This window comes from Phacochoerus africanus, chromosome 9, assembly GCF_016906955.1.
Source record: "Phacochoerus africanus isolate WHEZ1 chromosome 9, ROS_Pafr_v1, whole genome shotgun sequence".
NCBI lineage: Eukaryota > Metazoa > Chordata > Mammalia > Artiodactyla > Suidae > Phacochoerus > Phacochoerus africanus.
This window is the reverse complement of record NC_062552.1, coordinates 77456575-77473845: the sequence shown is the minus strand read 5'-3', so window position 1 is coordinate 77473845 and position 17271 is coordinate 77456575. Positions and strand designations below refer to the sequence as shown.

At 43.3% G+C, this 17271-nt stretch overlaps 1 protein-coding gene across 1 annotated transcript; it reads right to left on the bottom strand.

Moving 5' to 3' along the window:
* Positions 1-7799: 7799 nt before the first annotated feature.
* Positions 7800-8852, bottom strand: LOC125136650 (olfactory receptor 6J1). The gene has a single exon (XM_047797480.1). The coding sequence runs from the start codon at positions 8850-8852 to the stop codon at positions 7800-7802; it is 1053 nt and encodes a 350-aa protein (XP_047653436.1).
* Between the last annotated feature and the right edge of the window lie 8419 nt (positions 8853-17271).

Sequence of the window (17271 nt, the reverse complement as noted above, 5' to 3'; positions counted from 1 at the left end):
GTAAAGCAAGGGCAGTTCATGTGACAGTGTTAAACCAATATAAAGGTTTTAGAAGACAGGAAGCTATTTGAGCAGCAAAGGATGAAGCTGCCAAAATAAAACGAACACAGTGTTAGGTCCCATTCCTTGCATTCCTAGGTAAACATAGTGGTTCCACTGAATGCTGATCTGAGCAGAAGTTCAATTCTGAGCATATTTTCCTTAATTTTTCGTGAACAAATGTTTTTGTTGTAGAAAAATAAGAAGAAAAGGGACTTTTAAAAATCATCCAAAACTACACTACCCAGAAATAACCATGTTAAATATTTTGAATATATGTGTATGTATATGTGTATTCTGTCTATATCAATAAATATAGAATCTAAAAAATACAATCATCCCTCAGTATCTGTGGGGGATACTGGACCCCCCACAGATACCCAGATCTGAGGATGCTCAAGTTCCTTGTATGAAATGGTGTCATATTTGTATAGCCTACACACCCTCCTTTATACTTTAAATCCTCTCTTGGAGTTCCCGTCGTGGTGCAGTGGTTAACGAATCCGACTAGGAACCATGAGGTTGCGGGTTCGGTCCCTGCCCTTGCTCAGTGGGTTAACGATCCGGTGTCGCCGTGAGCTGTGGTGTAGGTTGCAGATGTGGCTCGGATCCCACGCTGCTGTGGCTCTGGCGTAGGCCGGTGGCTACAGCTCCGATTCGACCCTTAGCCGGGGAACCTCCATATGCCTCGGGAGCGGCCCAAGAAATAGCAACAACAACAACAACAACAACAATAATAAAAGACAAAAGACAAAAAAAATAAAAAATAAAAAAATAATAAATCCTCTCTAGATTACTTGTAAGACCTAGTACAATGCAAATCCTATATAAATAGTTGCCTACACACAGCAAATTCAAGTTTTGCTTTTTGGAAATTTCTGTAATTTTTTTCCCAAATACTCAATCGTGGATGCAGAACCCTTGGAGGACTGAATGTATATTAATATTCTTTTTTATTTGTTTGTTTTCTTTTTTACAGCCTCACCTGTGGCACATGGAAGTTACCAGCCTAGAGGATGAATTGGAGCTGCAGCTGCCAGCCTACGCCAGAGCCACAGCAACACTGAATCCAAGCCATATCTGTGACCTATGCTGCAGGTTGTGGCAACACCGGTTACTACTTTTTTATAGACAATTTAACAGAATCTACCAAAATAATCTGCTGAAATCTAAAATGGACAAACACTATAAGCCATGGGTATTAATTTGAATATATGCCAATAAGTTTTAGTAGCATTAACAAAATGCTAGAAATCTCAGTGTCCACTGGTTATAAAAGCGACATCTAAAAAGTTTTATAGACGTTCCTGTCGTGGCTCAGTGGTTAACCAATCTGACTAGCATCCATGAGGACACAGGTTCAATCCCTGGCCTCAATCAGTGGGTTAAGGATCCTGCATCGCCGTGAGCTGTGGTGTAGGTTGCAGACGTGGCTCAGATCCTATGTTGCTGTGGCTGTGGTATAGGCCAGCAAATGTAGCTCAGATTCGACCCCTAGCCTGGAAACCTTCATATGCCATGGGTGTGGTCCTAAAAAAAATTTTTTTTATAGGTATTAAATAGAAAGATATTTTAAAATATTAAGTTGCAGACTATTCACATAAGTCCATCCATCCCATTTTTGTAAAACGAAAGTTACATGTAGATGAATAAAAATGTGTATGTTCTATAAGTATAAACTGTTTAATTAACAATGTTTGGAGTTCCTGCTATGGTGCAGTGGGTTAAGAATCTGACTGCTGAGGCTCAGGTTCGACCCCTGGCCCAGCACAGAAAGTTAAAGGATCTGGTGTTGCCACAGCTGTGGTATAGGTCACAGCTGCGGCTGGGATACATTCCCTGGCCCAGGAATTTCCATATGCCGAGGGTGTGACCCTTAAAAAAAAAATACAAACAGTGTTTGCTGCTGCAGAGTAGAATTGGCTGGTAGTTTCTGTCAGTATCAGGGTGAGCTCCCTCAGACAGGAGTCAAGGTGTGCTCACCTTGCTTCATACATGGTCCAGTGCAAACATTTACCTGTAGTCGACAAACTTGTGGAAGCAAAAGGCATTGCAGGAGTGGGTTCCCAGAGGACTGTATCAGGACAAATGCAAATAAAGCAAGAGCTTAACTCTCACTGTGGAAAATAAGGGAGAATCCCCTCCCTTCTCCTTTTTCTTAGACATTTACTTTAGAAAACTTGGAAGTTCTGTGTCTGCTCCTTGAAAAGTATATAAATCTTAAGGCTCATGATATGTATATAAATGTATATAAATCTTAAATGTATATAACCATTAGATTTAAAAATCTAAATCAAGAGTTCAAATTTAAAACTGAGCCACAGATTTAGTGGCTCAGCACGTGAAGGATCCAGCTTTGCCACTGCAGCAGCTCAGGTGAGTGCTGTGGCACGGGTTCAGTCCTTGGCCCAGGAATTTCCAAGTGCTGAGGGTACGGCCAAAAAAGAAAAAAAAAATCTAAATCGGCCTCTGGCCAGCTTTGTGACCCTCCCGGTTTGTCCTTCTTAAGGACCTGGGAACCATCTCTTTGAAGTGGAATCAAGGAAGAGAACACCCCTCTCTCTCAACTTCTTCATGAGGGCAGAAACCCAATTTGATGCATGCCTCCCTCCCAAACTACCTTCTGTCCCAAAGATATGAGATAAAGCCAGTTAGCTAACAGATGGTGACCTCCAATACCAAGTGAAGTTAGGATGAACTACACATGACAAATGGTATATATAGTCAAGTCCTCTTATTCAAGGATTAGTTATTTATCTTGACAAAATGTATGCCACTCATTGTATAAGGTCTTATAAAAGGGTGAGATTTCTTCCATCTTTGCAGTCTCTTTAGAGGATTGCCTGTGTCAAAAAAATTAATCAGTCAATCTAAGAAATATAAAATTTTATTAGAACCAAATTTGAGGATTATAACTTGGGAAGAGCATCTCAGAAAGCTCTGAGAACTATTCCACCCAATGGAAGTCAAAGCACAGTTATAAAAGATTTTTGAGACAGTGCATTACATTTAAAGAGGCTGTACATTAAATGATGTATTATTGACAGTATACATAATTCAGATCTAAATGTCAGCGTGGTGGGTCATGTGACCCCTTTCAAGATCAAGAAGGACAGTTATCTTTTAAGGAGCATCCTGTTGATGCTAGAAGAACAGTGCTCTTTATGGTTGAGCAGGAATTTCTGCTAATGGGGAGATTTGGTCAATGAGTAATGCAGAAATACAGTGCACAGTCGGGAAGAGAGAGGAGGCCAAAGGGCAGAGAAGAATTTTGAGGTGGGGGAGGATCTTGGGGTTGTTTTTTGGCCATGACCACAGCATGTAGAAGTTCCCTGGGCCAGGGATCAAACTTGAGCCACAGCAGTGACAACGCCAAGTCCTTAACTGATAGGCCCCCAGGGAACTTATGTTTGAACTTTTCTTGTCTTGCCATAAAATATGAATTTTACTTCACACCTCTACATATTCTGGTTTAGAGCATCTTCAATAGTAAAGATGTTTTCTCTCTTCTGTCTTTGTGGAGAGGTTTTTTGGGTTTGGCAGATTTTGTTTTCAATTACATTTCCCCCAGAGCTGCCAAGTGTTGTAGGGCTGTGGAAAAGGGAATGGGGAGCCTGGCAAGAGTGAAGCCATTTTGCTGCCCCTGTCCATCATGGTGAACTTGAGGTGACCCATGTGAGGGCTCTAAGAAAAGCAAAGTCATTAAGACTCGAGAAACTCCGGCCCCGTTGTTCTCAAGATATTCAAAATAGCTAGATTGTACTTGAGGTTAGTCATTAAAGTAACAATATAAGACCTTCTGTACAGCTATACATCTTTCTGTATCCTGCATGTAACTAAAGGTTAATGTAGCATGTTAGACAGGTAAGCAAGCACTATAAATGTATCTCCCTCTTTCTGTTCAGGGTCCATGACTGGGAAGCGATTCCCTGTGGACCACCAGCGTAATAAAACTGCTCTCTATCTTCCTAGTGTCCTCTGAGGTGATTTCTGGGAATTCTACAACAGTGTCAAACATTTTTGGAGGCCTGGGAATGCCTCAGGTACTACCTGCTGCAGCCAGGAGCACCCCTGTGGGAGGATACAGATACATTAGGAGAAGGAAGTCACATCACAGACTAGAGATGTCTGCTGGGACCCACTTGGACATGCTACCCCAAACCACAGGCTCTCTAGGACCAGATGGCAGTCCATCTTTACGTTTCTGTCTTCTGGGAAAGGGGAAAAGCTACTTCTCATTTGGCCTTGCAAATGGAATGAGCATAAAGGTAGGAGTAGGTGCAGATCGGCTAAGGTGATTTTCAAGCAGGAAAACTGTCTTTGTTTGTCCTCATCCCCACATCTTAATCCATTACCATTCTCTGACCACGCCCACCCCTCACCTTCCCACCAAGGCCAGAGGGCATGCTGGGGCCGTCAGGCTTCTTCCTCCCCCATTTCTTTTCAAACCTCCTATCTGAGGGGCTGGACTTATTTAAATGTAAATAAGTCAAGCTATGATTTGCATTTTAAAAAAGGACTATTGTACTTTGCTGTACAGCAGAAAATGGCACCACATTGTAAATCAACTATACTTCAATAAAACTTTAAAAAATGGAAAAATAGAATGAGAGAAAAAAAATTAAAAGGACTATTGCTACACTGAACCTAATTTTCACTTAGAAAATATATACTGAGCATGTCCAGTGTGAAAACACTTGATGATGAAAAAACTTCATCAATAGTCAATCTCAGAAATAAATGGAAAATTTTATTCGAGCCAACCTAAGGATTATAACCAGGGAGAGAGTCTTTTGGAAAGCTCTGAGGCCTCTTCTGCCCGTTAGAGGTTGAAGAATATTTAATGCAAGTTTTTGAGATAAAGGGTTACCCATCAAAGGCTTATACATCAAAGTAACATACTGACAGTTTACACAGTCCAACAAAGACCCACTAGAGGATTAAGGAATGTTATCTCTTAAGGAGTTACCTTGCAGAAATGGCTTTTTTTGGTGAGTAGACATTGCTGTGTCTTCTAAGAGGATCTAATTAATGTAGAATGCAGATGCACAATGCACACTAGAGACGGGGGAGCAGGGGTTCAAATGGCAGAAAAAAATGACGATTGTTAAAGTTTTCTTGTCCTGCCTTTAAAATAATTTATTTCGGAGTTCCCGTCGTGGCTCAGTGGTTAACAAATCCGACTAGGAAGCATGAGGTTGCTGGTTCAATCCCTGGCCTTGCTCATTGGGTTAAGGATCCAGCGTTGCCGTGAAGCTGTGGTGTAGCTTGCAGACACGGCTTGGATCCCGAGTTGCTGTGTCTCTGGTGTAGGCCAGCGGCAACAGCTCCGATTAGACCCCTAGCCTGAGAACCTCCATATGCCATAGGTGCGGCCCTAGAAATGGCAAAAAGTCAAATAAAATAAAATAAAATAAAATAATTTGTTTCATCACACTGATACAGGTTCCTAGGAGAAAAAGGGTAAGGGACAAGCATACCAAGCATAAAAAAGATGAGGAGGCCTAGAAGAAGGAGGTGACTTCTATAGGCTGAAAACAGAAGAGCTTGGCCAAAGATTCCCAATAGGAACTTGGAAATTTGGAGGAATTTTTTTGCTGCTCTTAAGTCCAGTCAGTGGTTTAAAAGAGTTCCCGGGGCTAGGAAAGAAAGTCAATGGAGGGATCATGGATTTCCAGATGTTTTCAGGGAAACATTTCTGCCAGAGGGGACAAGGATCTGAGCCCCTCAGTGCCCTCCAGGGAAGAAGAGCAGCCTAGCTTCCTTCTCTCCATAATCTGATCCATGAGGCTTGGGCGCGCTCTCGCTCTCTCTTTTCTGTTTTGGCCACCCCATAGTGATAGGGTTGGAGTAGGCACAGGCAGTTGTAGAAATCCCAATAAGGGACAAGGATAGAGAAGGAAACCTACGGCACTTTGGGAGATCACTGTAAGTTAATAATTGCTCAAGAGGGTCATCAGAACAAGGCAGGCTTGCTTGACTAGTGGAGGTGAGAGCTATGCCTTACATCATTGGGTGGGGAATGGGGCGAGGCCTGCATTCAGGTTCAGACCAGGGGCAGGAGTTTGAGGGCTTCCTTTTGCTGATTTGAATAAGAACTATGTCCATCCTAGTTTGACCTTATAGGGTCAAATACTCTTTTAACAGATACCAAGGAGGAGCTACCACTCCAAGAAAAAGAAAGAGGTGGTCTTTTCCGACCCACCACTCCCCTTGGATGATAAAACTGTAGCCCACCTAATCCTCAGGACAGAGCCTCCTTATCTGCCAGCTTGCATCTCTCACCAGGGTCCTCTCTTAATATATCTATTTCTTGCCTATCACTTTGTCTCTCGCCGAATTCCTTCCATGCAGAGGCATGATGATCCTGAATCTCAGTAAGTCCAGACACCGGGTGAATGATTCTAATTTGTTTGTTTGTTTTTTAGGGCTGCACCCTAGGCATATGAAGTTCCCAGACTAGGTGTCGAACTGGAGCTGCAGCTGCTGGCCACAGCCAGAGCCACAGAAACTCATCTGTGATCCAAGCCTCATCTGTGAACTATGCCACAGCTCACGGCAACACCAGATCCTAACCCACTGAGGAAGTCCAGGGATTGAACCCAAATCCTCATGGATCCTAGTCAGGTTTGTTAACCGCTGAGCCACAAAGAGAACTCCTGACTCTAATTTAAAATTGTGGGTTCAAGTCCCAATCTGGGTTTTGCCTGGGTTCAGGACATTGGTGCTGTCCATTTCAGTGGCATAAGGAGTTCCTGGGCCAGAGATCAGATCTGAGCCACAATTGTAACCTACACCATAGCTGTGCCATGGCTGGATCCTTTAACCCACTCTGTGGCCCAGGAATTGAACCTGTGTCCCTGAGCTCCAGAGATGCCACCGATCACATTGTGCCACAGCAGGAATTCCTACTCTTGTCTCTTTAATCTCATGAAAAACTGGGCCTTAGAGTTCAGATGCTTTGCCAGATGTACTGCAGCAGGCAGCTGCCTCTACTGCCAGGGATCCCATGGGCAGGCCCCAAAAGCCAAAGGGTCTAAACCTTGGAGCCTGGGTCACTTAAAGAAGAAGAGTCTTGGAAACATGTGAGACCTCATTTCTATAGTTCTCACTCCAGGCTTGAGAACCACCTAAACTCTGCTTACCTGAGCTGGCCTTTCATCATCTGTTACTGATGGGATCTGGTTGTTTGCTTTGGAAGGATCATCCATCTACTTAAACTTTAAAATGTTACATAAGAACTTCCAATGCTATAAGAACCTAGACACTAAATACACAATTGGACCACAGTCACATCGTACATGACAGTAGAACTCTGATCCAGAAACACTAAAGCAACCAAGCAGAGAGCCGATCTACAGCCTCTGTAGCAGTCAGAATGGTTAGGATGTGGTCTGAACTGCCAATATCCCTATTTTTTTTTTTTTTTTTTTGGTCCTCTCCCTTTCCCCTCCCCCACATTTTTTCCAACTCAGGACTAATCAGAGAAAGCCAAATATGCTCCCCAAACCAATCACAAAGGTGGCTTGATTCTAGTTAGCCCACCTCCAGCTTCCCTAGGCCAAAACCCTCCAATGAGAGCACACCTGAGCCTTACCCTCTTCTATTACAAAACCTCCCAGCTCCCCACCTGCCTTTGAGTCTCTGCCAAACACTAATGATGGTGGCCAAGTCCCTTGCTGTGGCCAGTTCTGGATAAATAGCCTCTGTTTTCATTTAGGTGGTCTTTGTTTATTTCCCTAGCACTCTGGTCTTCTCTTTTAATACTGGGAATTTGCACAAAGGGCACATGATAGCGAAGAGGAAGAGCAATTAGTCCCTCCTCTGTGGTCTTTGTTGGAAGACAATCTGCTCCTCGGCATTGTCCTCATCCTCTTTTCCAAAACTCCCTGAACCCTGACCCACACATCCTTAAGGACCCCCAACACCGTGTCATTCCTGAGAGTGTATATAAAGGGGTTGAGGAATGGAGCCACCACACTGCTCAGGACTGAGGGGATCTTGTTGATCTCCAGGTACTCTTTCTGGGAGGGAGTCACATAAATAAACACCGTGATGCTGCTGGAAATCACAACTATGGTCAGGTGGGAAGCGCAGGTGTTGAAGGCCTTCTTCCTTCCACTGGCAGAAGGAATGCGCACTATTGTCAGGATGATGGACATATAGGAATAGGCCACAAGGACTATGCAGCAGAGGATAACTATGGATGAAAGCATGAAATCCATCAGCTCAATGGCAGAGGTGTCTGTGCAGGCCAGGGCCAGCAAGGGCCCACTGTCACAGAAGAAGTGGTTAATGACATTGGAGCCACAGAAGGGCAGCTGGGAGATGAGGATGGTTGGAAAGAGCACAGATAGGAAGCCTCCCATCCAAGAGAACACAACAGTCCCAGTGCAGACAGAAGGTCTCATGATGGAGCTGTACCGCAGCGGGTAGCAGATGGCAGCATAGCGGTCATAGGACATGACTGTCAGCAGGAGAAACTCCACCGTGCCCAGGAAGAAGTAGAAATAGCACTGGGTGATACAGCCAGCAAAGGAGATGGTTTTATCCCCAGATCCTAAGTTGGCCAACACTTTTGGAGAAATGACGGAGGTGAAGAGGATGTCCAGGATGGAGAGGTTGCACAGGAAGAAGTACATGGGTGTGTGGAGGCGGGAGTAGGACAGCACAATGGAGATGATCAGCAGGTTTCCCAGGAGCGTCAGCAGGAACGTGGGCAGCAGCAGCACCAGGAACAACACCTCCATCCACCGGCTGAGAGGAAATCCCTGCAAAATAAACTCCGTCACCCCAGCAGTCTGATTCTCCATGGGCCCAGCATCCAGGCTCAATTTCTCTAATGGAACAAAGGGAGAGGATACTCAGGATAGTGTTCAGTGTATGAAACCCCCTGGCTGTTCACTAGAAAAATACAAATATAGGCATGCTAATCCAGACTAGACATGAAAGCCAGAGTTAACTTGATTTTAAATTATTTGCCTATCGAGGCGGGAAAAAATTTTTTTTCTTTTTTTTAATTTTTTTATAATTTTTTAAAAATTTTCCCACTGTACAGCAAGGGGGTCAGGTTATCTTTACATGTATACATTACAATTACATTTTTTCCCCCACCCTTTCTTCTGCTGCAACATGAGTATCTAGACAAAGTTCTCAATGCTATTCAGCAGGATCTCCTTGTAAATCTATTCGGAAAAAAAATTTTTTTAAGTGATAATATTCACTATTAGCAAGGGCGCCAGTCCTGAGACCTCACTATCACATAGTTCATATGAACTTCCTCAAACATAAGTTAGCAATTTGTATCAAATATCTTAAAACTGGAGTTCCCGTTGTGGCTCTGCAGTAACGAAACCAACTAATATCCACGAGGACAAGGGTTTGATTCCTGGCTTCACTTGGTGGGTTAAGGATCTGGCATTGATATGGCTGTGGTATACACCAGCAGCTGCAGCTCTGATACAACCCCTAGCCGGGGAACCTCCATAAGCCACAGATACAGCCCTAAAAAGATAAAAGACGAAAAAAAATTGAGCAAATCCTTAGACTTAGAAACCCTACTTCCACCCTGAGGAAATAATCATGGATATTTTGCCACAGGAACATTTACCACAAATTTGCTTTAATAATGAAAATTTGGCATCAAATTTAGATATCCAAAAATTGGAGCTGAAATATGTAAATTATAGAACGTCTAAACAATAACGTATCATGCAGTCTTTGTATTTTGTATTTTAGGAGTTTCTGTTGTGGCTCAGTGGGTTAAGAACCCAGCATAGGAGTTCCCGTCGTGGCGCAGTGGTTAACGAATCCGACTAGGAACCATGAGGTTGCGGGTTCGGTCCCTGCCCTTGCTCAGTGGGGTAACGATCCGGCGTTGCCGTGAGCTGTGGTGTAGGTTGCAGACGCGGCTTGGATCCTGCGTTGCTGTGGCTCTGGTGTAGGCCCGTGGCTACAGCTCCGATTGGACCCCTAGCCTGGGAACCTCCATATGCCGAGGGAGCGGCCCAAGAAATAGCAAAAAAAGACAAAAAAAAAAGAACCCAGCATAGAGTCCATGAGGATACAGATTCAATCCCTGGCCTCACTCACTGGCCTGAGGATCTGCAAGCTGTGGTGTAGGTAGCAGCTGATCCCACTTTGCTCCAGCTATGGTGTAGGCCAGCAGCTGCAGCTCTGATTTGACCCCTGGCCTGGAAACTTCCAGGTACTGCAGGTGTGGCTGCAAAAAGAAAAAAAAAAAATTGTATTTTAGGAGTTCCCCACTGGCTCACCAGGTTAAGGATCTGGCATTGTCATTGCTGTGGCTCTGGTTATTGCTGTGGCTCTGGTCCAGTCCCTGACCTGGGAACTTCTGCATGGCACAGGTACAACCAAAAAAAAATTGTATTTTACATCGTTAAATAATGCCAAAGTATTCACGATGTATTATTATTATTATTAGGAGTTTTTTAAAAAAGCAAGTTATAAACTAGTAGTAACATCATGATCACATTTCGAAAGTAAAATGGAAATCAGCAAAAGTCCTAGAATAATCAAGACATTGTTGAAGAAGAGAATGTGAGGACTTTCCCAAGCAGATATCAAGACATAAAATGAGAGTGATTAAGGCAAGATGATACGGGTGCAAATATACACAAAATGACCATGGAACAAAATAGCTCCAAACAGCCCCACACAAATATGAAACAGTGATATATATCACAAGTGAAAGGAAGCTTCTGGTTGTCCATATGGGCTAAAAGTAAAATTGGATTCCCTACCTCACATCAGACAATCCACTCCAAATAGAGAAAAATAAAAATAAATAAAAATAAAAACTTGTAGAAGAAAACATAGGCGAATATTGCTTTGGGCCTTTGAATATAAAAGAATTTACTAAAAAAGATCAAAAAAGTGCTAAATAAAAATGAAAATATTGAGGAGTTCCCACTGTGGACAGTGGGTAAAAGATCTGGCTTTGCTGCTGCTGTGGTATAAGTTGCAGCTATGAACTGGATTTGATCCCTGGCCTGGGAACTTCCATATGCCATGGATGTGGCCAAAAGAGAAAAAGAGAGAGAGAATATTGATAAATTAAGCTACATTAAAATTAAGAATTTCTATTTATTTAAAAAAAAAGTAAAATAAACTTAAAGGCAAATCACAAACAGGGAGGACATATTTGTAACACAAATACTGGACAAATGTTTAGTATCTATAATATATAATCAATATATTGATTTTTACAAAGCAATAAGAAATAGATAAGCAAGCAAATAGAAAAATGGGCCATCGTTGCAGCACTATATACAATAGCCAAGACATGGAAACAACCTAAATGTCCATTGACAGAGGAGTGGATAAAGAAGATATGGTACATAAACACAATGGAATATTATACAGCCATTAAAAGGAAAGAAATAATGGCATTTACAGCAACATGAAAGAACCTAGAAGTTATGCTCAGTGAAGTCAGTCATACAATGAGACACCAACATCAAATGCTATCACTTACGAGTGGAATCTAAAAAAAGACACAATGAATTTAATTGCAGAATAGATACCAACTCACAGATTTTGAAAAACTTATGGTTTCCAAATGAGACAGGTTTGGGGGTGGGGGGACGCCCTGAGAGTTTGGGATGGAAATGCTGTACAATTTGGTTGTGATGGTTGTTGTACAACTATAAATGTAATGAAATTCACTGAGTAATTAAGAAAAAAAAGAAAAGAAAAATAAATGGGCCCAACGTTTGACCTGAATTACATTCAAGAGGAAAGAAATAGAGCCAGTAAATTAAGCCAATAAATACAGCCAATAAATGCTTGATCTCATTTGTAATTTGGCAAATTCAAATTAAGACAATAACAAAATACTATTTTATACCCCCATCTTGAAAAAAATAGAAATATGATAAAAATAAGTGTTGGAGAGACTGTGGAGCCATAGAAATTCTTTTATACTTCCAGCAGTGGTATCAGCTTAATTCTATTTCTATATAGAAAAACTTTCACACATGCACCAGAAGACAGATAAGACTGTTCACAGGAGAGACAGGGGTGGAGAAAGAGAAAGAGAGAGGTGAGGGAAAGAGGGAAGAAAGGAAGGAAGGAGGGAGAGAGGAAAGGAGGAAAAGGAGAGAGGAAGGAAGAGGTAAGGGGGGGAAGGAAAGAAAGACAGAGAACAAATACGTAGTGATAAGACCACAGAATGGAATGTTATACAACAATGAAATGAATGAACTACAGCTCAATCAATAATAAAGATGAATCTTAGAAACATTAGAAACAGGCAATTACAAAGAATTTCATACAGTAAGATTTTTTTTTTTTTTCTGGCTAGGCCCACGGCATGAGGAAGTTCCTGGTCCAGAAATCTAATCCACACCACAGCTGTGACTTGAGCCGCATCAATGAAAATGCCAGATCCTTAACTGGCTGTGCCACCATGAAACTCTAAGATTTTTTATTTTTTATTTATTTTTATGTTTTGCTTTTTAGGGCTGCGCCGTGGCATATGGAGGTTCCCAGGCTAGGGGTTGAATTGGAGCAATAGCTGCCAGCCTAGACCAGAGCCACAGCAACACCAAATCCTGCGACCTACACCACAGCTCACAGCAACACTGGATCCTTAACCCACTGAGAGAGGCCAGGGATCAAAACCGCAACCTCATGGTTCGATTGGTTTCTGCTGCACCACGACAGGAACTCCCAAGTATTCCTTTTATAATTAAAAAAAGTTAGAGTTATAAAAGGAAATATTGATTACTGATTGTGTGTTATGTATATATAATATACATAATTATATTCATGATATATGTAACTACAATTTGATTGTAGTTATGAGGAGCGAAGGGGAAATATACATAAGCAAGCACTCATTGACTACCTGTTGTGTTGCAGGATTTTTTGGGGGGAGGGCTGTGCCCACGGCAGGCAGAACTTCCTAGGCCAGTGTTCAAATGTTCACCACAGCAATGACCTGAGCCATAGCAGTGACATTGTTGGGATCCTTAACATGTGAGCCACAGGAGAACTCCAGGATCTACCTTTATTTATTTATTTATTTATTTACTTGGCTTTTTAGGGTCGCATATGGAGGTTTCCAGGCTAGGGGTCCAGTCAGATCTACAGCTGCCAGCCTACACCACAGCCACAGCAACTTGGGATCCAAACAGCGTCTGCGATCTACACCACAGCTCATGGTATCACCGGATCCTTAACCCACTGAGTGAGGCCAGGGATCGAACCCACAACCTCAAGGTTTCTAGTTGGATTTGTTTCTGCTGCACCACAACAGGAACTCCCAGGATCTACCATTGATACGATTCTCCAGAGACCATAGGAAAGTACTTGCCCATGAATAGCTCTTGGTCTTAAAGAGATGTGAGGGAAATCACAGAAACAGAGAGAGAATGAAAGAAGAGCAGTTTCTTTCATAGGATATTTGCCCTGGGGCAGTAGTCTAGAAAGCAAACCAGATTCCTGGGTCAAGGTCAAATAGAGCTCAGAGCCAAGATAACTTTGGCCTGGACACTAGATGGAAGGGATGATATGCTTACTAGTGACCAAGACTGTCTATGGACTGGACTAGAGAAAACAGAAGAATAAATTAGTAAAGGAAAAAGCTGCAAAAATCCCAAGGACTGAGTTAACCTCTCCCATCTCAGAGTTCTGCATCAGCTACTTCCGCAAGGAGTCTGTCCCCAAGACCTTCCCCCACCTCAGTGTAGTCACATCACACAAACAGTCTCTCCAGCCGCTCACTGTGTCTGTATTGCATAAGGATCTTTCCTTTCTAAAAAGCTTCCTTGAGATACAATTCACACACCATACAACCCATCTGTCTAAAGTATAGAAATCAATAGCTTTTAGTACTTAGTTGTGCATTCCTCATCACAATCAATTTAAAAACAATTTTTTATTTTATTTTTTATTTTTTTGTCTTTTGTTGTTGTTGTTGTTGCTATTTCTTGGGCCGCTCCTGAGGCATATGGAGGTTCCCAGGCTAGGGGTTGAATCGGAGCTGTAGCCACCGCCCTACGCCAGAGCCACAGCAACGCGGGATCCGAGCCGCGTCTGCAACCTACACCACAGCTCACGGCAACGCCGGATCGTTAACCCACTGAGCAAGGGCAGGGACCAAACCCACAACCTCATGGTTCCTAGTCGGATTCGTTAACCACTGCGCCACGACGGGAACTCCTAAAAACAATTTTAGTGTTGCTGAGGCTCTGGCATAAGCCAGCAGCTACAGCTCCAATTCCACCCCTAGCCTGGGAACCTCCATATGCCATGGGTTTGGCCCTGGAAAAATGAACCAAACAAACAAACAAAGCAAATAAAAACAATTTTATCAACCCCTCCTACTCCTGGCAATTATTTATTTACTTTCTGTGTCTGGGGATTTGCCTATTCCAGACATTTCATATAAATATACTATATGGAGTTCCTGCTGTGGCACAGTGTGTTAATGATCCGGCTTGTCTCTCTGGAGGCGCCAGGTCGCCTGGCATAGTGGGTTATGGATCCAGCACTGCTGCATCTGTGATGTAGGTGCAACTCAAGATTCAATCCCTGGCCCAGGAACTTCCATATGCTGTGGGTGTGGCTAAAAAGGAAAATTTTAAAAATATTGTACAATACGTGGTACTTTGTGTCTGGCCACTTTCCCTTACCATAATGTTTTCAAGGTTCTTCCATGTTGTAGCACAGATCAGTGCCAAGGATCTCAAAGAAGGAATGTGGCAGGAGGAAAGGCCATGGCCTCAAGGAGAAGCCCTGTCCTCCCATCATAGCAGACACACTTGCTCGCTCGCTCTCTCCCTCTCCCTCTCCCTCTCCCTCTCTCTCTCTTTCACACACACACACAGCAGTTACCAAGACCAGATATACTCAACTCTAGAAAATCAAGAAGAATGGTGAAGAGAATAAACCTGTGTTACCAAATCTGGAAATTTTATGATGAGGGAATAAGACAACTCATTTAATGCTCAAAATGTGTCTTTGCAGGAATTGCCACTTGTACCCAGTGGAAAGTAACCCCCTTATATCGGAAATATCAAGAAGTTTAATGAAGGCAAAAATGAATGCCTTAGATTATAGCAGGAACTTTGGTCCTCTAGGCAACTCAGAAAAGCCAAATGGTTGTTCTTCATTCAGCTCAACCAGGGTCCCTCATGCCACCTCTAAGCTCAAGTCTGCTCATCCAGGTTTTGCTGCCACCTAGAACCTTCTGCAGTAAGTACCTTGATGGAAAGCCACAGTGAGCTTCTCATTGGACCAGAAGCATCTGATAGGTGTAATGAACCCCTCCCAAATCATCTGGTCTTCTGCCTTAGCTGTGAAGTCTTCCCTGATGGGTGTGCACATGGTGTAGACAGCTGGAAGATTTAGGAAGTAACTCTCAGTCTAGCTGGGCCATCCATTGACCAACTGGAGTTTCCCATGCTGTCTGCACAATCTAACCCTGCCACCACCAGAGATCCTGAAAGAGGGATGGCGTGGTATAACAAAATACACGAGACTCTTACATTTAGAAAGGGGGGGACCAGGAGGCACTCTATTCTGCAGAACAAAGGCGCTAGGCTTTAGCCCAGATGAATTTTATTAAGGAAGGTAAAGCTATCTCTTAGTGATATCAAAGGGGCCTACCCTTAGGACATAGCGCAGCTGTTTATGAAAGAGCATGGTGAATGCCTAAGTCCTTTATCTTGTCTTTGAAGGACACCCTGTACTTGAGAACTCTGCATGGGCATACATGCTTTTCTCTGGCTTTCCACACACCAAGTTTGCTTTCTGCAGAGTTCAGCAGCTCAGTGGCTCCAACATGACCTGGCTAGGGGGGATGGTGGGAAGCCTCTCCAGGAAGCTATAGGATGATAGCTATAGGATGATTTGTCCCCTTCCCATGCTGTCATGCCCCTCTCTGGTCCTCTGCTCAATGCTACAGCCCAGTCGTGGTTGCTTCTTGTGGGGAGAAACGCAGCACTCACCTGATAGGCAACAATTAGCATCCTGCTTCTCTTATTTCCTCCTTCTCAATCTACCATCTACCTCCTCCTCATCAGATGTTTTCAGAGACTGGTAGGTCAAGGGTCCCTACAGGTAAATTTCTGAGTTACTGCAGGACAGTTGAAAATTGTCAGGAGACAACATAATTAGTGCATCAAGAAAAATCTGGACTTGGAGCCGAGAGACCTGATTTCAAGTTCCACCTCTGACCACTTTTGAGACTGGACAAATCACTCAACTTTCCAGATGTCTGCCCATAAATTCTCACATGCTAAGCAGGGATAATACTCTTTCTCACAGCCTGGTTGAGAAGCTCAAAACTGAAAATAAAATACTTCACATGAAGAGTCTTAGGAAATCTTAAACCACTATCAAATGTTGCTGTTGTTTCAAGAAGCTCTGCTATTCTGCAATACTGGCAAAGAACAAATCCTGTTTTCCTCATCTTTATGAGATATCCTGTTTTCCTCATCCTGCCTTGGAATACTGTCACTTCTGGCCCTGAGATACATCCTGTCAGACCACAGTTCTGCCTCAATCATTTTTTCCTTGGACAGCATATCTTGTTGGCTACAAAGACTGAAGACAAGGGAAGATGCTTCTTTACATGGGAATTTTGCTTGATCCGCCTTGCCTAGGATTCCTGGAATGAAGAAACCACCCCATTGTCCTCCCCCACCTGCCTTCTACATCAGGGTCAGCAGTTCTCAAAGCAACACTTCCAAGGGGGCTTAGCGATACTCACTTTAGCCTAAATGAGGCAGATTGGCCAGTCCCCAGCATGTCCTGCCCACAGGGCAGCCCCAGGCTTGGGCACTCTCACACTGAGACTTCTACTGCGGCTGACAGACTCTGTACCATCAGGACTGAAAGGAATGATACAATGGAAGGGTCTCATGTTTGGATCCCAGGCTTGGAGTCCACTGGGGTGAGGTGGGGCAGGTTTGGCTCAGATGAGAGCATGCACCTTCTGAGAAGGACCCAATCATGGAAGAGTCCTCAGGGGCACAATTTACAAAGCTGTCCCTGAACACCGAAACTGAGCCTGAGGCCCCTGAGACCCACTTAGAAAGGATGTGAATCCAAACATGTCTACACTAGCCATTATCAACACCACCAAATACATCCCAGAAAGTCTCAGAGTACGTAGTCCTCCATCCACCCTTCTCAGTCCCACCATGACAATTGCATCCACCCCATCACTCCATGCTTCCTAGTACCCTCCTCTCCAGCATC

What these genes read in the sequence shown, in the direction of transcription:
- LOC125136650 (XM_047797480.1), bottom strand. Translation starts at nt 8,852, where the DNA reads ATGGAGAATCAGACTGCTGGGGTGACGGAGTTTATTTTGCAGGGATTT.